This window comes from Chiloscyllium punctatum, chromosome 40 (genome assembly GCF_047496795.1).
Source record: "Chiloscyllium punctatum isolate Juve2018m chromosome 40, sChiPun1.3, whole genome shotgun sequence".
Taxonomy (NCBI): Eukaryota; Metazoa; Chordata; class Chondrichthyes; order Orectolobiformes; family Hemiscylliidae; genus Chiloscyllium; species Chiloscyllium punctatum.
Genome location: NC_092778.1, coordinates 144,553 through 167,310, shown reverse-complemented (window position 1 = coordinate 167,310; position 22,758 = coordinate 144,553). Strand labels below are relative to the sequence as shown.

Genomic DNA, 22,758 nt, shown 5'->3' with positions numbered 1-22,758 from the left:
GTAAACTGGGTGGCTGAGGGCCCCCCTGGACTTTCGAATTGGTACAGATTAATCATGGAATGTATTCCCCTTGACTTCCTTACAAATATGGTGCATTATTTGTAATTGTACAAAAAAGACCGCATTATTCCATAAAATATGGCAGCCCTTCTTGAATTACATAAGTACAGATATTTCGGCCATCCTAACAAGGGCTTTTATTTAATTGAGATGGCAAACCTGACTGGTCTGGGGCCCCTTGGGAGAGGAATCCTGCACGAATACGGGTTTTGTTACAATTTGATGTTAATATATTCCAAGCGTGTATCTCACTACCCAATTTCTGTGTTATCCGTCGTTTTTTTTCTCTTCTTTGAATAATGTAAGAGACTTAATTATACACTCTGGTTAGATTAGATTAGATTAGATTAGATTACTTACAGCGTGGAAAGGTTAGATTAGTAGTTAGTTGAGTTTTGTTTTTTTCTCTTGGTATCTTTTTTTGTTTGATAAATCTTGGTTATTATTTATTTAAGATTTAATTGTATGTCAATGTTTATACTTGTTTTTTTTAAATTTATAAACTTGTAAAAATATGTTAAATTTTCTATAAAAATATCTATTAAAAAAAAATTCCAATACAGTTCCAACTATCCAACGTAATTTCATTTACCTAGCTAGTGTCATCACAGGAACAGTGGGCTAATTGGAACCTGCTGCTCAGCAAATCCTGTGATTCATTGTCAGGATGTGATGTCTCTCTAACAGGGCCAGCATTTCTTGCCCAGCTTGAAAGGGTGGTTTGATGTAACTAACACACCTTTTTCTTCTATTTCTGACCTATGTAGTACCTGGCCTGTGGAGTGTTAAATGGGAGGAAAGTATAAGGGAAGTTGTACTTGAATCAAAATTTGACTTAATTTGGAAAGTTTGCTGGTTTTACAAGGTATACAAAATAATTGCCCTATTTCCCAGCAGCAATTAACTCCATTTTTAAAAAAAAGAATGTAAAGGCAACTAATTTTATTCTGCCTGAGAGTGGAAGAAGCAAGTAAAATTAATATATTCAAAAGGAAACATTGTAAAAGGAATGGAATGCAGGGTTACAAAGTGAAGACAGAAAAATGGTGGTAAGTGAAATGCTTATTTAGAGAGATGGTGCAAATAAGATGGGCTGAATGACAGTACATAGACATTTTGTGTTTCTGGGTTCCCAGGGTTTGAGAGTTGATGTTACCTACTCCAAACAAACTCATGTGTCAATACTTTGTTTGTGTGCTGTTCCAGATCAAAAACATTCACAGTCATTGTTCTGTTGTAATGTAATGGCCTTCTGTAGTTTTACATAAACATCAAGAAAAAATCTGTTATTGATCAAAGTCTTATTTCCATTCTTAGAAAGTGTGACGAACAGCTGATTGAGTGGGTATTTGGTGTAAATTATGTCCTATTCCCAACCTTGTAAGTGACACTTCTTTAATTCCCAAATCTACTCTTTGTTTACTGAGCATATGCTTGATGAGGAGCAGGTTCCACAAGGTACTAACTATTACTTTGCTGATGCATCCATGATATCCCTACGTAGATTCTGTTAGTAAGCCCAGTAGCTGTTCTCCTGATATTCTCCTTCTTTCTACATATGTGAGCATATGTATGCTTGCATTTACACGATTACTGCTTAATGGCTATTAGACTGATTTCCCTTCTCATCCATAGGTATCCTAAAACCTTTTGTAGCATCTCTCAAACCTGGCTGTGATCAACTAACTCAGCCCAGAGTATGGACTGTTCCTTTACTGCCTGAAAGGTTATTAAAGCTTTCATTGGACTTGATTATAGCCCTTTCTTGATGTTAAACTACAAATTTGTATATGTTTAAGATCTGCACTGTAGTTATTGATCTGTCCCAAGAATGTATCTATTGCTGAATAGACATGAGAGTTAATTGCAGCCTGTGGGACAGACTTCCAAGTGAGCAGAGCTGATTGGATGGGTAAAACCCCTTTTTCTGAGGAGCATTAGTCAATCAATTTAAACCTTTATGACAATCAGGCATATCTCAGGCTCTCTCTCTCCCTGCTGCTATCATCTAACTATTAGAACTAAGCTTATTGCCCTGTCCATATAGTCAACTGGCGCATATTGTAATATTTTCAGTATTTCTGGTAGTGTTCATGGTTGTTGATGCTTTAACCAAACTTGTGGCTGAGAGATGTTTCTGAAATGTCAATACCCACCAGACGCACACTGCTCAAATTCTGGCATACTGATTTATTTCCATATTTTACATCAATATGTTTATACCATTAATTTTATTTCAAAGCAAGTAATCTTTAACAAGTCCTTTTTTTAAAATTAGACTTGGTTGCTGTTAAATCCTACACAAGCATGTTTATGGCTAAATATTTCAAACAACATTATGGTCAAAACTTCCTCTACTCAGTAAAGTAAATCATGATTCAGTGAGTAGCATTTTGCCTCTAAGTCAGAAGTTGTGGATTCAACTCCCATTCGAGAGACTTGAACCCATAATCCAGAAGGATACTCCCAGTGTGGGGCTGGTAGAAGACTGCAACTTTCAGATGAGGCATTAATCCAAATGCCATCTCTTCTCTTTAGGCAAATACATTCCAAAGTACTCTTCTAAGTTTTGCAATGTTGTCATCCTGACGAATAGATATTTCCTCAATCGTAACCTGGTTATTTATTTTGTTGTTGATTGTGAGATCATGCTATGTGTTCAAAAGTATTTAATTGTGAAATAATTCTGGACATCCTGAGGTCATGAATAGTGCAAGTTATTTTTTTACAAATTGTACTGTGTGCTTGTGAGTGCTTTTTTTGGGGGGTGGGGGGTGAGGTGATCTCTGTGGATTGTGCTAACCAGAGGCAGCAGCGATAGTTTTCCTTAAGCCTGTTTCTCCAACTGTAGAATGTGGCACAAAATATCCATCAATTTTCATCACAATCCCAAGTTATCCTGCGCTGGAGAATCGGGTAGATGCGTAGAGAGTCATACTGAGGAGGGGGTGTTCCTGGGATCACCAAGGTACATGGTCTTTCTATATGGGCTTCAGCTTGGTCTGGTTCGAACCTAGCATTGGTGTGGTCTTCAATTGACTGGGTCACAGTTGGTGGTGGGTCAGAGCAGTGAATCTGAGCCTGACGTGACCTGAAACATGTACACCACTTCACCACCTTGATGACAGTGATCCAAAGACAATCGATCAGGATCTCTATCAGTTCAATGATACAGAGTATGGAGCCACCCATCCAGAATCCAAACTGGCCGCCGAGTTTAGATAGAAGCCAATCGATCTGAAAAGAGAGAAATAGTTGGAAAATGTTTATCTTACAATATAAATATATACATGAGAATAGGAATGAGGTGGTATCGTGATGATGTCATTGGACTGGTAATCCAGAGGCCCAGACTAAAGCCCTGGCAGCATGAGTTCAAATTCCACCTGAGACTGCAGCAGCTGTTGAAATTTAAATTCAATTTGTTAATGAATATGGAATTAAATGGTTGATTGGCATTAAAACCCAATTGGTGTTCCCATGTTTTAGAGGAAATGAAATCTGCTAATCCCTAGCCTGATCTAGTTGTGACTCCACACTCTAAGTAATGTGAATGGCTGTTTAATAACAACGTTGTAACATCGTTCTTATGCCAAAATTGGGAGAGTTATTCAAAAGACTAGACAAACAACAGCGTTATATGATCAAACTCAACAAATTAATTGTCATGGATTGTTCTGGGTGTCTTCAACACTAACTGAATATTACCTGTGATGTTTTGTGGCATCAGATCAAATGTGAGCAAGGAAACCTCCTTTTCTTTACCAAATACCATTCCCCAAACCCCTTGGCTAATGAATTGATACTCTTCCACATTGAACACTCCTTACTGGAATAACTGAGATGGCAAGGGCACTGAAAGTACACTGTGTGGGAGACCACATTATTCATCACCAAGATTGGTTTGGCACTACCACTACTGACCAAACTAGTTGAGCTCTAAAGGTGGTGAGGGAACCAATGAGAGGGAAAGACATACTTGACCTCATCTTTAACAACCTATCTGGCATAGATCGAACTGTCCTTGACAGCATAGGAGTACAAGTTTTGTACAGTCCTGGTGAGGTCAAGTCCCATCTTTACAATCAAAATACCTTCATTGTGTTGTGTGACACGACCACCATGTTAAATGGGATAGATTTCAAACAAATCTAAAGCTCAAAACTGAGCATCCATGAAGCTGTGAACCATCAGCAGGAGTAGAATTGTACGCAAACATAATCTGTATCCTCATGGCTTAGTAACTTTCTCACTCCACCATTACCATCAAGGCAGCAGATCAACACTGGTTCAATGAAAAGGGCAAGAGGGTTTGCCAGGAACAGCACCAGGCACAATGAGGTGTAAACCTTGCAGAGCTACAACACAGGACTACTTGTGTGCCAAACAGCATAAGCAGTAATACATGTGATTCCACAACAACTGATAAGATCTTAGCTCTGCAGTCCTGCCACATCCAGGTGCCACATCCAGGGTGGTAGGCAATCAATCAGCTCAATGGTAGAAGAGCTCCACAAATATCTCCATCCTGAATGATGAGGGAGTCTAGCATATCAATGGAAAAGATTAGGCTAAAGCATTTGCAACAAGCTTCAGCCAATAGTGTCAAGAGGAAGATCTATTTTGGCCTCCTCTGGAGGTCCCCAGCATCACAGATGCCAGTCTTCAGCCAATTTGATTTTCTCCATATGGTAACAAGAAATGGTTAAATGCTAAAGGCTGCAAGCCCTGACAACATTAATAGTACTGATGATTGTGCTTCATAACTTGCTGTATCCCTAGCTAAGCTGTTTCAGTACAACTACAACATTGGCATCCACCTGACAAAGTGAAAAATTAAGTAGACAAACTGGAGGCTGAAAGAACACAGCAAGTTGGGCAGCATCGGGAGATGGAGAAGTCAATGTTTCAGGTGTAACCCAATTACACAGATAAGTCATTACATAAAAAGTAGAAGAAATCCAACCCTGACATTTACCATCCAATCAGTCTATTCTCAATCTTCAATAAAGTGACAGAAAAGATCATCAATGTTTTGCAGTAATCTGTCCACTCCGTTTGGATTCTTCAAGGTCCACTCAGCTTCTTACTCCATTACTGTCTTGACAAAGGAGCTGAATTCTAGAGGTGAAGTGAGAATGATTGGCTTCTAGGTCACATTTGACCCTGTGGTACCAAAGGACCCTAGCAAATCTGATAAGTATGAACTGACTGTTATGCACTCAAGCATTCAGTCCCTACGCCATTGACATACAGTGGCAGCAGTGTGTATCATCAATAAGCTGCACTACAGTTACTCACCAAGCCTCCTTCAAAAGTACCTTTCAAGCCTGTATTTTTTTCCCCTAGAAGGACAAAGGCAGCCAATGTATGGAAATTATCCCCACCTGTGAATTTCCTTCCAAGCCACACACCATCCTAATTTAGAATATTGTTGCCATTCCTTCATTGGCTCAAAATCATGGAACTCTCTTCCAAATTGAGTCAGAAGTTACAAGTCACCAGGTTCTAGTCCAACAGGTTTATTTAAAATCACAAGCTCAAGAAGGTTCAAGAAGGAGTGCAGCAGTTCAAGAAGGCTTACCAATACCTTCTCCACATTAATTGGGGAAGGCAACAAATGCTGACCAAGTTGGAAATGCCTACGTCCCATGAAGTTATAAATTAAGAATGGCTAGTTGGACCCAATGAATAATATTTCCTATCATGAACAGCATATAACTCCTCTGTCCCTGCATAAAAGGTGTAATATTCACTCCTGTCTGGTACTGTGTGTCTTGTGGCAGTGTTCAGTACTGTGCATCCTACAAATGCCTCCACTGCAAAGATCCTACAGAGTCCAGTGATATCTTTGGGAGAATGAAGATTGAAGAGTGTGATGTGCCTTTAGAAACTTACTGTTAGGGCTGGGTCCTCCTGTATTGTCCTGTAATTAATCTCTTGGAAGTAAAAGTTTAATTTCAGGATGTTTCTTCTGTAAAACATTTCAATTCATGATTTAATACTGTTTCACATTTTATTCTTAGAAATAGTCTGCTGACTTACAGAAAACAATATATGTACTCATCAATTCCTTATATTTCCAATTTGATTATCTTCATTTTCCTAATACTAATTTTAAAGATTATGCCCCTTTATTCTGGAATCTACTCCATCCAGAGGGAATAGTTTGTCTTTATCTCTACTTTGTCATTTCATCTTTATATATTTCTAAATTGAATAGCTCTCAACCTTCTAAATCCAAGGCAACACCTTAGCTATTATTTTTTGTTTGATACTATCGTGCAAAATGTATTGACGTATTCTCCACATTGAAGCAACTATAGAAAGGCAGGTGATTCTCAAAAGTCCTAATCTGTACTTCTGTGTCTGTGTCTGCTACTCGCAATTGTAGAGTAATGCAACATAGAAACAGCCTTCAATCCAACCAGTCCATGCCGACCATGTTCCCAAACTAATCTAGTCCCACTTGCCTCCGCTCGGCCCACATCCCTCCAAACATTTCTTATTGATGAACTTATTCAATTGTCTTTTAAACATTGTAATTATCCCTGCATCCACCACTTCTCCTGGAAGTTTATCCCACAGTCAAACTCACTCTCTGTGCAAAACAAAATTGCTCCCATGTCTTTTTAAAATCTTTCTTCTCTCACCTTAAAAATATGCCCCCATTCTTAAAATCCCCCTTGCTAGGGAAAAGACACTAGTCATTCACCTTATCTATAACCCTCATGATTTTATAAACCTCTATAAAGTCACCCCTTAACCTCCTAATCTCCAGTGAAAAAGTCCCTGCCAATCCAGCCTCTCCTTACAACACAAATCCTCCATTCCTGGCAATATCCTGTAAATCTTTTCTGAAATCTCTCTAATTTAATAATATCTTTCATATAGAAGGGTGACCAGAACTGGACACAGTACTCCAACCACATGGAATCAATGTTGATTTCACCACTTTCCTCATCTCCCCTCCCTCCACTTTATCCCAGATCCAACCCTCCAACTCAGCACAACTCTCATGAACTGCCTTACCTGTCTGTCTTCCTTTCCACCTGTACCCTCCACCCTCTGCTCTGATCTATCATCATCACCCCCCACCTTCATCGATCTATCGCATTACTAGCTAGCTTCCCCCCAGCCCCAGTCTCCTCCCATTTATCTCTCAGCCCCATTGGGACCCCCCATATTCCTGATGAAGGGCTTATCCTCGAAATATCGACTCCCCTGTGCCTCAGAAGCTTCCTGACTGACTGTACTTTTTAATTGCATAAGTCCTGCCTTTGTTTTATCAAAATGCAACATCTTGCATTTATCCCGATTAAACTCCATCTGCCATTCCTCAGCCCAGTGAACCAATTGATCAAGATCTCTTTGTAATCTGGGATAACGTTCTTCACTATTCACTATACCACCAATTTTGGTTTCACCTGCAACCTTTTATATTCTCATCTAAATAATTTATATAAATTATATAAAAGTAGACCCAGCATCGATGCATGTGGAACATCGCTGGTAACAGTTCTCCAGTCTGAAAAATAACCCTCTGCCACCACCCTCTCTCCTGGTGTTAAGCCAATTTTGTATCCAATTGGCAAGTTTACCCTGAAGCCCTGTGATCTAACTTGTTACGAGTACAGGATGTTGGAAAGGATATCCTTTCCAGAGTCTTGTGTTTGTGATCTGGTCTGTTTCATGATTCAGTTAACTCTGGGAACTCACCTGTTAACAGTAACAGCAGCTGAAGAATCCCTTTCATACGATAAGATGTGGTAAATCCAATCCTGAATTTTAGATAAAGAAAGGATTTTAGACACTTATTTTTGAAAAATTATTGTAGCAAACAAAATACAAATTTATTCAGTGAGCAGATGAGTCATAAAAATCAGGACCTCCCAGTTTTAGTCTGTGAGCTACGCCAACATGGCTGACTCCAGCCAGGAGGACAGAATTAGATCACTTTTTACAAAGGAAGAGTTGAATCAGCCAAGATTGCTGTAAAGTTTGTGTTATCTGCATGCACCAGTAACAGGTAGTTCAGTAAAAGAAAATGCTGGTTATGGTGGAGCGATTACAATTGTAATAAGAGTGGGAGAGGTGGGAAGGATGTGCATTACCATTTGTAGCAATGCTTTTGAGTATCTCAAAAAGGAAAAGTTGGTAGTTGTGAACAACAGTGACACCTTTATCAAAGTTTAGTGGAGGAAACAGTAACTAAATTGTTAATAGTTGGGGAAAGGGGTAGGTGATGTGAAAACAAATATTGCTCTGCACTTGTGCAAAGTTGTTCCTCCTTCTGGCTGGTTACAGACAAATCCAACATTTTGTCTGTTGGATAAAGGAGAAGAATGAAGCACAAACCAGAAAAACATAAATGAACAGTTTAAATCAAGAATGTCATCTCTATGTAAGTCAAAAAGTTTAAAGTTGTCATGGTTTGCAGTCTTTGGGGGGGGGGGCATAATGATTAGATTAGATTACAGTGTGGAAATAGGCCCTTCGGCCCAACAAGTCCACACTGCCCCACCGAAGTGCAACCCACCCATACCCCTACATTTACCCCTTACCTAACACTACGGGCAATTTAGCATGGCCAATTCACCTGGCCTGCACATCTTTGGACTGTGGGAGGAAACCGGAGCACCCGGAGGAAACCCACGCAGACACGGGGAGAACGTGCAAACTCCACACAGTCAGTCGCCTGAGGCGGGAATTGAACCCGGGTCTCTGGCGCTGTGAGGCAGCAGTGCTAACCACTGTGCCACCGTGCTGCCCACTTTTCTTTTTTTATTATTAACATGGCCAATTCACCTGACCTGCACATAATGGTTGGAGCGTTCCAGTTGCTACGCTGCTGAATAGTACAGGTTTACTGTATTGCAATACAAAGAGCTTGTTGTGTTCAAATTATCTGCTGCACTTAATTGCACTTTACAACAGTGACTACTTAAAAGTACTTTGATGGGATCTGTCTTTACTGATGCAACCCTTAGTTGATCAGTTCTTATAGATTAGCCTACCAGGAGAATCAGGCATCAGATTACTGCGTACTCTGCTGACCATGCAGTACAAAGAACAAAGAAAATTATAGCACAGGAGGGGTGACATGGTGGCTCAGTGGTTAGCACTGCTGCCTCACAGCACCAAGGGCCTGAGTTCGATTACCATCTTGGGTGACTATCAGTGTGGAGTTTGCACATTCTCCTGTGTCTGTGTGGGTTTCCTCTGGGTGCTCTGGTTTCCTCCCACAGTCCAAAACTGTGCAGGTTACGTGAATTGGCTGTGCTAAATTGCCCATAGTGTTCAGGGATATATAGTTCACACAACACCAGGTTATAGTTCAACAGGTTTAATTGGAAGCACACTAGCTTTCGGAGTGTTGCTCGTTCATCAAGTGGTTTCGGTTTTGGACTATAACCTGGTGCTGTGTGATTTTTAACTTTGTACACCCCAGTCCAACACTGGCACCTCCATATCAGGTTAAGTGCATGAATCAGGGGTAAATGTAGGGGAATGGGTTTGGGTGGGATACTCTTCAAAGGTTGGTTTAGACTTGTTGGGTCGAAGCTGAAAAATGTGTTGCTGGAAAAGTGCAGCAGGTCAGGCAGCATCCAAGGAGCAGGAGAATCGACGTTTCGGGCATAAGCCCTTCTTCAGGAATGAGGAAGGTGTGCCAAGCAGGCTAAGATAAAAGGTAGGGAGGAGGGACTTGGGGGAGGGGCGTTGGGAATGCGATAGGTGGAAGGAAGTTAAGGTGAGGGTGATAGGCCGGAGAGGTCGGGAAGAAGATTGCAAGTCAAGAAGGTGGTGCTGAGTCCGTGCGTTGGGGCTGAGATAAGATGGGGGGAGGGGAAATGAGGAAGCTGGAGAAATCTGCATTCATCCCTTGTGGTTGGAGGGTTCCTAGGCGGAAGATGAGGAGCTCTTCCTCCAGGCATCATGTTGCCATGGTCTGGCGATGGAGGAGGCCAAGGACCTGCATGTCCTTGGCGGAATGGGAGGGGGAGTTAAAGTGTTCAGCCACAGGGCGGTTGGGTTGGTTGGTGCGGATGTCCCAGAGGTGTTCTCTGAAATGTTCCGCAAGTAGGCGGCCTGTCTCCCCAATGTAGAGGAGACCACATAGGGTGCAGCGGATGCAGTAAATGATGTGTGTGGAGGTGCAGGTGAATTTGTGACAGATATGGAAGGATCCTTTGGGGCCTTGGAGGGCAGTGAGGGGGGAGGTGTGGGCGCAAGTTTTGCATTTCTTGTGGTTAAAGGGGAAGGTGCCGGGAGTGGAGGTTGGGTTGGTGGGGGGGTGTGGACCTGACGAGGGAGTCGCGGAGGAAATGGTCTTTCCGGAATGCTGATGGTGAGGGGAGGGAAATATATCCTTTGTGGTGGCGTCTATTTGGAGGTGGCGGAAATGACGAAGGATGATACGATGTACCTCCTATCGCCACCAGGACAGAACCGCACTGGTCCTCACCTACCACCCCACCAACCTCCAGATACATCGTATCATCCTTCGTCATTTCCGCCACCTCCAAACAGACCCCACCACCAAGGATATATTTCCCTCCCCTCCCCTATCAGCGTTCCGGAAAGACCACTCCCTCCGCGATTCCCTCGTCAGGTCCACACCCCCACCAACCCAACCTCCACTCCCAGCACCTTCCCTGCAACTGCAAGAAATGCAAAACGTGCGCCCACACCTCTCCCCTCACTTCCCTCCAAGGTCCCAAGGGATCCTTCCATATCTGTCACAAATTCACCTGCACCTCCACACACATCATTTACTGCATCTGCTACACACGATGTGGCCTCCACTATATTTGGGAGACAGGCCGCCTACTTGCGGAACGTTTCAGAGAACACCTCTGGGACACCCGCACCAACCAACCCAACCGCCCTGTTGCTGAAACCTTAACTCCCCCTCCCACTCCGCCAAGGACATGCAGGTCCTTGGCCTCCTCCATGGCCAGACCATGGCAACACGACGCCTGGAGGAAGAGCGCCTCATCTTCCGTCTAGGAACCCTCCAACCACAAGGGATGAATGCAGATTTGTCCAGCTTCCTCATTTCCCCTCTCCCCACCTTATCTCAGCCCCAACCCTCGGACTCAGCACCACCTTCTTGACCTGCAATCTTCTTCCCGACCTCTCCGACCCTACCCCCGCTCCGGCCTATCACCCTCACCTTAACCTCCTTCCACCTATCGCATTCCCAACGCCCCTCCCCCAAGTCCCTCCTCCCTATCTTTTATCTCAGCCTGCTTGGCACACCTTCCTCATTCCTGAAGAAGGGCTTATGCCTGAAACGTCGATTCTCCTGCTCCTTGGATGCTGCCTGACCTGCTGTCCTTTTCCAGCAACACATTTTTCAGCTCTGATCTCCAGCATCTGCAGTCCTCACTTTCTCCTTGTTGGGTCAAAGGGCCTGTTTCCAAACAGAAGGGATTCTAATTCTTCAGGAACAGGCCCTTCGGCCCTCCAAGCCTGCGCCAATCTGGATCCTCTATCTAAATCTGTCGCCAATTTTCTAAGGGTCTGTATTCCTTTGCTCCCTGCCCATTCATGTATTTGTCTAGATACATCTTAAATGCCCGCCTCTACCACCTCCGCTGGCAATGCGTTCCAGGCACCCACCACCCTTTCCACACATATCTCCCCAAAACCTTTCCCCGCTCACAATGAACTCATGACCCCTAGTAATTGAGTCCCCTAGTCTGGGGAAAAAGCATCTTGCTATCCACTCTATCTCTACCTCTCATGATTTTGTAGACCTCAATCAGGTACCCCCTCCATCTTTCTAATGAAAATAATTCTAATCTACTCAACTTCTCTTCATAGCTAACACTCTCCATACCAGGCAACATCCTAGTGAACCTCCTCTGCACTCTCTCCAAAGCATCCACATCCTTTTGGTAATGTGGTGACTAGAACTGTACGTAGTATTCCAAATGTCTTATACAACTGTAACTTGACCTGCCAACTCTTGTACTCAGTAGCCCATCTGAAGAAGGAAAGCATGCCATATGTCTTCTTGACCAATCTATTCACCTATGTTGCCAACTTCAGGAACAATGGACCTGAACACGCAGATCTCTCTGTACATCAATTTTCCCCAGGACTTTTCCATTTACTGTATAGTTCGCTCTAGAATTGGATCTTTCAAAAGGCATTACCTCACATTTGCTTGGATTGAACTCCATCTGCTATTTCTCTGCCCAGCTGTCCAATCTATCAGTACGCTGCTGTACTCCCTGACAGTCCCCTTCACTGTCTGCAACTCAACCAGTCTTGGTGTCATCTGCAAACTTGCTAATCAGGCCACCTATATCTTCCTCCAAATCATTTATATATATCACAAACAACATTGATCCCAGCACGGGCCCCTATGGAACACCACTGGTCATGGGTCTCTGTTAAAGAAGCTCCCTTCCACTACTACTCTCTGTCTCCTGTTGCCCAGCCAGTTCTCTATCCATCTAGCTAGTGCACCTTGGACCCCATGCGATTTCACTTTCTCCATCAGCCTACCATGGGGAACCTTATGAAACACCTTTCTGAAGTTCATATATATGACATCTACAGACCTTCCCTCATCAATCAACTTTGTCACTTCCTCAAAGAATTCTGTTAAGTTGGTAAGACATTACCTTCCCTTTACAAAACCATGTTGCCTATCATTGAAACACCCATTTTCTTACAAACCCTCAGTATCTTCTCCAGCAGCTTCCCTACCACTAACATCAGGCTCACTGGTCTATAATTACCTGGATTATCCCTGCTGCCCTTCATAAACAAGGGGACAACAAAGGACCTCCCCTGTATTCAAGGATGCTGCAAAGGTATCTGTTAAGGCCCCAACTATTTCCTCTCTCATTTCTCTCAGCAATGCGGGATGGATCCCATCTGGACCTGGGGACTTGTCCACCTTAATGTCTTTTAGAATACCCAACACTTCCTCCCGCCTTATGCTGACTTGACCTAGAATAATCAAACATCTATCCCTAACCGCAACATCCATTATGTTCCTCTCTTTGGTGAATACCGATGCAAAGTACTCATTAAGAATCTCACCTATTTTCTGTGGCTTCACACATAACTTTTTTCCTTTGTCCTTGAGTGAACCGACCCTTTCTCTAGTTACCCTCTTGTTCCTTATATACAAATAAAAGGCTTTGCGATTTTTCTTAATCCTGTTTGCTAAAGGTATTTCATGACCCCTTTTAGACCTCTTAGTTCCTCGTTTTAGATTGGTCCAACATTTCTGATAGTCTTCCAATGCTTTGTCTGTCTTCAGTCGTCTAGACTTTATATATGCTTCCTTTTCTTTTTACAATTTCACCTGTGATCCATGGTTCCCTACTCTTGCCATTTATATCCCTCATTTTCACAGGAACATATCTCTCCTGCACTCTAACCAACCTCTCTTTAAAAGCCTCCCACATATCAAATGTGAATTTACCTTCAAACAGCTGCTCCCAATCTACATTCCCCAGCTCCTACCAAACTTTGGTATAGTTGGCCTTGCCCCAATTTAGCACTCTTCCTTTAGGACCACTCCTGTCTTTGTCCATGAATATTCTAAACTTAAGGAATTGTGATCACTATTCCCAAAGTAATTTCCTACTGAAACATCAATCACCTGGCCGGGCTTATTCCCCAACACCAGATTCAGTGTGGCCCCTTCCCGAGGTGGACTATTTACATATTGCTCTAGAAAACCCTCCGAGATGCTCCTTACAAATTCTGCTCCATCTGGACCTCTAACACGATGTGAATCCCAGTCAATGTTGGGAAAATTAAAATTTCCTATCACCACCACCCTGTTGCTTCTACATCTTTGATAATCTGTTTACATATTTGTAACCCTATTTGTACTTTGCAATGCCCTGAGATTGTAAAAGGTACTACATAAATGTAAGTTCTTATTTTTTGTTTGGTAAAACAGTTTATACTTGGTTATTCTCGACCAGCTGACTCGGGTTGGAAGAAATGAAACAGAAAGTCTACGTAGATGCGCTGAGGTGCAAAACCAGAATTCACAATGAATACAATGGGGAAGAACCCAGGACACTTAAATCTTTGTGGCAAAGAAATAAATGTTAGTGGACTGACTGCTCCAGTTTTGACTCAATCATAGTAAACATAGTTATTTAGCTTTTTAACATCATAGACATTCTCTGTATGGAAGAAGGCTATTTGCCCCATATCAGTGATAGTTTGCTGTATTACTCTAATATTAATCTCAATGCCTCATCATCTCCCATTGCCCTGTATCAATCCTGATCTACTTGTATTTTTAATTGTGTAACCTGAATCTGACTCTGATTCAAATGTTTACCTAGTTTTTTTCCTTAGACACAATAGTTCCTGCCCTAATTATTCTCTGTGGCAAAACATTCCAAGCTCCAATAATCCCCTATGTAAAGGAATTTCTTCTGACATCTTCCCTCACTTTCAGTGCGAACTTAGAATTTAATTTAAAATCATATCCCTAGTTGATGTAATATTGACAAGATACATTGACTACCGTCCCTGTCCTCCATCCCCAAAATATGTAGTCGTGGTGGTCACACCTGCATTGTCCTTCCCCACGAAACCATGTATGAGCCTGGGTATTAAATTAAATAAAAAGAATAAGGTTCTGGAAAAACTCAGCAGGTCTGGCAGTATCTATGGCGAGACTTATTGTTTCATGACCAATATGACTCTTCTTTGGAACTGGGGTTTGAACACAATCTGTTTCGATCAGATCTCAAGTATCCAAATATTTCGCTTTTATTACTTAGTTATTGAACATCAGTGTCACCACAAACCAAACCCTGTCTCTGCCACAGTTGGCCCTCCGAGAAATTGTCAGAAATAGGAAAGGTAGCTCATTTCACCCTTTTCTCCAAGAATCCAAAGAATTTGAGGCTAATTATCACCAACAGCCCACATTCATCTTGTATCAGAGTACATTGTGAGGTGTGGATGATGAGGAAGGAGATTGTACTTTCATATGCTCCTTTTATTGATAACACATTGCTACATGTGCAGCTATCTACTGAGTCACTGGGAAAGCTGATGAAATATTATTCAATTTGTATCAAAAGTTCAGACCTACCTCAGAGGACTCGGATGGCCAATCAGCCATAGACATGGTCAGTCTGTACTGGGTCTCACTGCAGGGAGACAAGATGCTTAATGAGTAACTCCACCTATATTTATCTTTCACTCACACTTCATTTTAGCATTTCTTATGATTCCACTTTCTCCATTCAGCTCCTCAATCCTGCAGTGCCATTCACATGGCTGATCATTGTAGGCAGTACCCTAGTCCTGCCTTCTCTTCATACCCTTTGATCCATTTAGTCCTAAGAACAATCTCTAGCTCCTTCTTGAAAACATTCAATGTTTTGATCTCAACTGCAAAGAATTTCACAGGCTCACCACTCTCTGGGTGAAGGAATTTATCCTTATCTCAGTTTTAAATGGCCTATTCCGTATCCTTTGACTGTCACCCTACTATTCCCTAGACTGTCCCACGTCTTGGGAATACCCTTTCTGTGTTTACTCTATTTAATCCTGTTAGAAATAGAGTTCTATGAGATGCCTCATTCTTCTAAACTCCAGTGGATGTAGTCGTAACTAATCAAGGCACTGTACTCAAATCCTCTTCTACCATTTCCCTCCTTCATCGCCTGCATGCTTTCTTTCAGTGAGTGGTGTACAAATACACCTAAGTTTTGTTGCACATCTCCCTCTTCCAAGCCATTACTGTTCAGATAATAATCTATCTTCCTGTTTTTGTTGCCAAAGTGGATAATTTCACATTTATCTACATTATACTTCATTTGCAATTCACTCAATCCTCTTACTTAATCTTGCATATGTCATTTTTGACATTCTTTGTCATTCAACTGAAATTGAAGCTGAAACCTTTCTGTCACTCATTGGCAATGGTGCTTTCACCATTCTGAGCTCTGGGATGATCGCAGTCGGTTTTGATTTTACTCGCCTCAGTGGGACAATCAAAGATTACTCCATATGCTTGTGCAGAAAGTCTTGATTTAATGGATCCAAAACTTTTGAGCATGTGTGCAAGTTTTGGAGGAAAGTGGACATTCTAATATGCTGCTAACTTCTGCTTCTGAGCCCCCATCCTTTCCTCAGGTGTTGTAGCTCATCTATTTCACATATTTTGGGAGCTATCATATGGCAGCATCATGGGAACCACTGTGGAGAGTGGGGGGGGGGGGGGGGGGGGGGTGCGTGGGGGGCAGGGGGAGTCATAGGTGGGGGTATCTGTGGGGACATTGGAAAGATGGGTCATCACTTGAGGCTTGGATCTGGTACTACCCCCCTCCCCCACCCACCCAATCAAAAAATATTTCATGCTGTATCAGCAACTTTTATAATAGGTTTATCTGAAAAATTGGGCTGGACCAATTGTGGAATCTTGCAGTCCCTGATCAAGGCCAGGAAAGGGAGTCAGAGGATACAAAGAGTGACCAGTACACTGAATGGACTCAGATGTAGACAGAGAAGAGACAAATGAAAGAGGCAATACCATGGGTGGGAGAAGGACTGGTTGCAGTTGCCTCTCTGAACTGTGTTTGAGAACTGAGCAGTACAGAACTCACTTGCAGGGCTGCTTGCAGCTCTCCAGGCAGTCTGAATGTTCAGCTTCTATTTGCTGTTTCAGGTGGTAATAACAGTAACCTAGGGGATACAGAACAGTGGCAATTAGATCCAACAAATTCACAACACCAAGTCTACTCTTATGATTACCCTTAACCCCATTTCCCAGACCTGTCACCATTGTCCATTATATTTTCCTCCTTGATGTTCCTGTCTAATTCCCTTTCTGGAAATGGATTTTTTTATCCATTTGTGGGACATGAGCGTCATTGACTGGCCAGTATTTATTGCCCATCCCTTGTTGCTGTTGAGAAGGCGACAGTAAGCGGCCTTTTTGAACTGCTGCAGTCCACAAGTTGGAGGTTGATCCACAATGCCATTAGGGAGGGAATTCCAGAAGTTTGGCCCAGTGACACTGAAGGAATAGCAATGTATTTCCAAATCAGGACAGTGAGTGGCTTGCAGGGGAAATTGCAGGTGGTAGTGTTCCCATGTATCTGCTGCCCTTGTCCTTCTGGTTGGAAGTGGTTTTGTGTTTTGCCGTCTGAGGATCTTTGATGCATCCTGCAATGCACCTTATAGATAATATACACTGCTGCTACTGATCATTGATGGTGGCTGGAGTGAATGTTTGTGGATGTGGTGCCAATCAAGCGGGCTACTCTGTCATGGATAGTGTCAAGCTTCTTGTTGTTTGACTTGCATCCATCCAGGCAGGTGGGACAGCATTCCATCATACTCCTGACTTGTGCCTTGCAGATGGTGCACAGGTTTTGGGGAGTCAGGAGGAGTTATTCACTGCTAAACTGGAAGCACCAGAAAATAGAGACACATAAATACCAGGTGGGACAGACCACCAACGCTTCACCGGAGATCCATAGAACATAGAACATAGAACAATACAGCACAGAACAGGCCCTTCGGCCCACGATGTTGTGCCGAACTTCTAACCTAGATTAAGCACCCATCCATGTACCTATCCAAATGCCGCTTAAAGGTCGCCAATGATTCTGACTCTACCACTCCCACGGGCAGCGCATTCCATGCCCCCACCACTCTCTGGGTAAAGAACCCACCCCTGACATCTCCCCTATACCTTCCACCCTTCACCTTAAATTTATGTCCCCTTGTAACACTCTGTTGTACCCGGGGAAAAAGTTTCCGACTGTCTACTCTATCTATTCCTCTGATCATCTTATAAACCTCTATCAAGTCACCCCTCATCCTTCGCCGTTCCAACGAGAAAAGGCCGAGAACTCTCAACCTATCCTCGTACGACCTACTCTCCATTCCAGGCAACATCCTGGTAAATCTTCTCTGCACCCTCTCCAAAGCTTCCACATCTTTCCTAAAGTGAGGCGACCAGAACTGCACACAGTACTCCAACTGTGGCCTAACCAAAGTCCTGTACAGCTGCAACATCACTTCACGACTCTTGAATTCAATCCCTCTGCTAATGAACGATAATACTCCATAGGCCTTCTTACAAACTCTATCCACCTGAGTGGCAACCTTCAAAGATCTATGTACATAGACCCCAAGATCCCTCTGTTCCTCCATCTGACTAAGAACCCTACCATTAACCCTGTATTCCGCATTCTTATTTGTTCTTCCAAAATGGACAACCTCACACTTGGCAGGGTTGAACTCCATCTGCCACTCCTCAGCCCAGCTCTGCATCATATCTAAGTCCCTCTGCAGCCGACAACAGCCCTCCTCACTGTCCGCAACTCCACCTATCTTCGTATCATCTGCAAATTTACTGACCCACCCTTCGACTCCCTCATCTAAGTCATTAATAAAAATTACAAACAGCAGAGGACCCAGAACTGAACCCTGCGGAACTCCACTTGTAACTGGGCTCCAGGCTGAATATTTACCATCTACCACCACTCTCTGCCTTCGACCGGTTAGCCAGTTTTCTATCCAATTGGCCAAATTTCCCTCTATCCCATGCCTCCTGACTTTCCGCATAAGCCTACCATGGGGAACCTTATCAAATGCCTTACTAAAATCCATGTACACTACATCCACTGCTCTACCCTCATCCACATGCTTGGTCACCTCCTCGAAGAATTCAATAAGACTTGTAAGGCAAGACCTACCCTTCACAAATCCGTGCTGGCTGTCCCTAATCAAGCAGTGTCTTTCCAGATACTCGTAAATCCTATCCCTCAGTACCCTTTCCATTACTTTGCCTACCACCGAAGTAAGACTAACTGGCCTGTAATTCCCGGGGTTATCCCTATTCCCTTTTTTGAACAGGGGCACAACATTCGCTACTCTCCAGTCCCCTGGTACCACCCCCGTTGCCAGTGAAGACGAGAAGCTCATTGCCAACGGTACTGCAATTTCCTCTCTTGCTTCCCACATAATCCTAGGATATATCCCGTCAGGCCCGGGGGACTTGTCTATCCTCAAGTTGTTCAAAATGTCCAACACATCTTCCTTCCTAACAGGTATCTCTTCGAGCTTAACAGCCCGTTTCACACTCTCCTCTTCAACAATACGGTCCCTCTCGTTCGTAAATACTGAAGAGAAGTACTTGTTCAAGACCTCTCCTATCTCTTCTGACTCAATACACAGTCTCCCACTACTGTCCTTGATCGGACCTACCCTCGTTCTCATCATTCTCAGGTTTCTCACATACGCATAGAATGCCTTGGGGTTATCCTTGATCCTATCCGCCAAGGATTTTTCATGCCCTCTCTTAGCTCTCCTAATCCCTTTCTTCAGGTCCCTTCTGGCTATCCTGTATCCCTCCACTGCTCTGTCTGAACCCTGTTTCCTCAACCTTATGTAAGCCTCCTTCTTCCTCTTTACTAGACATTCAACCTCCCTCGTCAACCAAGGCTCCCTCACACGACCATTTCTTTCCTGCCTGATCGGTACATACATATCAAGGACACGTCGTATCTGCTCCTTGAAAAAGTTCCACATTTCCACCACATCCTTCCCTGACAGCCTATGCTCCCAACGTATGCTCCTCAAATCCTGTCTTACAGCATCGTAATTTCCCTTCCCCCAATTGTAAAATCTTCCTTGTTGTGCACACCTATCTCTCTCCATAACCAAGGTGAAAGTCACAGAATTGTGGTCACCATCACCAAAATGTTCACCCACTAACAAGCCCACCACTTGTCCCGGTTCATTACCGAGTACCAAATCCAATATGGCCTCCCCTCTGGTTGGACACTCTACATACTGCGTTAGAAAAGCTTCTTGGACACACTGCACAAACACCGCCCCATCCAATCTATTTGATCTAAAGAGCTTCCAATCAATATTTGGGAAGTTGAAGTCGCCCATGACTACGACCCTGTGGCTTCTGCACCTTTCCAAAATCTGTTTCCCAATCTGTTTCTCCACATCTCTGCTGCTATTGGGGGGCCTATAATAAACACCCAACAAGGTGACTGCACCTTTCCTATTTCTGACTTCAGCCCATACTACCTCCAGAGGCAGATCCCCCTCAAACTTCCTTTCTGCAGCCGTTATACCATTTCTAATTAGCAATGCCACCCCCCCCTCCTTTTTTACCACTGACGATGTAACTTGGCGAGGTGATGAAACATCTGCAGGAAAATATATCAACTTGGTGAGTGAATCTACGACCGCATTCCTAGACTCTTATGTGTTCCTGTCGTCACTGTGTTTATGTGATGAGTGCAGTTGGGTTTCTGATCAATTATAACTCCAGGATTTTGATAGTTGATGGTAACAGCATTGAATGCAAGGGATGGTGATCAGATTGTTTCTTATTTGACCAGGTCATAGCCTGGCATTTGTGTGGTGTGAATGTTACTTGCCATTTATTAGCCCAAGCCTAGCTGTTGTCCACATCTTGTAGAATTTCAACATGGATTGCTTCAGTATCTGAGGAGTCTTGCATGATGCTGAACATTGTACAATCAGTGAAAATCCCCACTTCTGACCTTTGGCTGGAAAAAGGTGATTGATAAAGCAGCTGAAGATGGTTGGCTCTAGAATGGTATCCTGACAAACTCCTGTAGAGATGTCCTTGAGTTGAGATGACTTATCTCTAACAACAACAACCAGCTTCCTATATGCCAGGTATGAATTGACGCAGCAGAGAGTTTTCCCCCGATTCCCATTGATTCCAGTTTTGCTAGGGCTCCTTGGTGGCACACTCAAATGCGGCCTTGATGTTATTGGTAGTGCCTCTCACCTCATCTCTGGAATTCAGCTGTTTTGTCCATGTTTGAACCAAGGCTGTAATGAGATCAGGAGCTGAATAGCCCTAGTGGAACCCAAACTGGGTGTCAGTGAAAAGGTTATTGCTAAGCAGATGCTGCTTGATAGCATTGTTGATGACACCTTTAATCACTTTACTGATGATCCAGAATAGACTGATGGAGCGATAATTTGCTGGGTTGGATTTGTTCTGCTATTTATGTACAGGACATACCAATTTTCCATATTGTCGGGCAGCTGCTGATGTTGTAACTATACTGGAACAGCTTGGCTAAGGGAACGGTAAGTTTTAGAGCACAAGTCTTCAGTATTATTGCCAACATGTTGTCAGGGGCCATAGCCTTTGTAGTGTCCAGTGTCTCCAACCATTTTGTGATATCATGTGGGTGAATCAAATTGGCTGAAGACTGGTATCTGTGATTTTGGGGACCACTGAAGGAGGCATACATTTTCTAAGCTAAAACTCTGAAAAACCACCTTCTCCCCTCTCAGTTTATATTACCAATTCTAATCCTGAAGTTTTGTCCTTTCACTGATCCATTCATGTGAAAATATTTTTACAGTGTTGTAATATTAGCATCCATCCTTATTTACATGAACAGAAAACACAAAGTAAGAATACATGGAAATGTTCACATTGGAAGACACTATAACAAGTGAGGTAATTCAAAGATCAGAATGGGAGCCCCAGCTGTTTACAGCCTATAGTAATGTAGATGAGAGAACAAGTATGAGGTACCCACGTTTGCAAAAGATATGTTAGTGAGAATGTTGTTGTTATGGAAATAAAATGGAAATGAAATTTGTATTTGTTCACTTTGATGGATGAAAGACGGCAATATGTTTGTATGAGAGGGGTCTTGGGGTCCTTGTACACCAATTGCAGAAAGATAATTTGCAGATATAAGGTAAAGTCACATAGAAAGAGATGACTGGGTGGTGAGTTTAACCTGAGGGTCACCACACCTCTGGTAAAGGGTGAGGTTGAGAAGGCAGGACCTTCATGGTGAAATCAGCTAGTACAGGAATTGACCCCACGCATCCAGGTGTTACTCTATATTGCAAACCAGGCATCCAGCCAACTGAGCTAACCAACTCCCTAACGAGCAGGTATAGCAAGCTATTGAGAAAACAAATGATTAGTTGTTGATACAAAGTGGTTGAAGAACAATATAAGTCTTATTACAGTTATACAGGCCTTGCTAAGTACATCTGGAAAAATAATGTGTGCAGTTTTGGAATTCTTACTTAAAGATACACTTGCCTTCGAGAAGTGCCACATTTTACTAAACTGATTCTTATGTTAAGAGGATGAGCCTATGAAAGATTTGATAAGCTGAGTCTAATGATTTAAATGAAGTGATCTCATCGAAACATAAAATTCCTCAGGGGTTTGACAGGTTTTGGGCTGGGAAAGCTAGGTGCAGATGTCAAACATTTAAGACTACAGTGAAGAGAATGTTTCCACTCAAAAGATTGTGATTCTTTGGAACTCTCTATCCCAGAGGGTTTGGTTGTGCTCTCATCAGTAAATCTGTTCAACAGTCAAAAGATTTTTGGATACTAAGGGAATCCGGAATGTAAGGATAATACAGCAAAATGGATTTGAAAGTGATCAGTGATGATTGTAGCAAATGGTGAAGAAAGCTTGAAACAGCAGATAGCCTATACCTGTACAGCTGTCTTATGTTCTTCCATGAACCAGCACCAGGACTAAGTTAATACACATTCCATTTTCTGTGCATCATGTTGTCAGTTTAATATTCTCTGTTTGTATACAGAAATAAAACCCTTTGCTTTAGATATATAGCCTAGATAGGCAGAAAGAGGACCATGGTGTTTTCATATGCTCACTTTAATCAGTTACAGGAC

The 22,758-nt window shown here is 42.8% G+C and overlaps 1 protein-coding gene across 1 annotated transcript in view; it reads right to left on the bottom strand.

Annotated features, from left to right (window-relative positions):
* Positions 1-2,349: 2,349 nt before the first annotated feature.
* LOC140464749 (epithelial sodium channel subunit beta-like) overlaps positions 2,350-22,758 on the bottom strand; it is a 33,981-nt gene continuing 13,572 nt past the window's right edge. The window contains exons 10-14 of the mRNA XM_072560243.1: positions 16,674-16,752; positions 15,155-15,212; positions 7,780-7,841; positions 5,959-6,034; positions 2,350-3,297 (exon numbers count right to left, since the gene is read on the bottom strand). Coding sequence (XP_072416344.1) covers positions 2,932-3,297; positions 5,959-6,034; positions 7,780-7,841; positions 15,155-15,212; positions 16,674-16,752 — 641 coding nt within the window. The 3' untranslated portion in view covers positions 2,350-2,931. The remainder of the gene's footprint in view (positions 3,298-5,958; positions 6,035-7,779; positions 7,842-15,154; positions 15,213-16,673; positions 16,753-22,758) is intronic.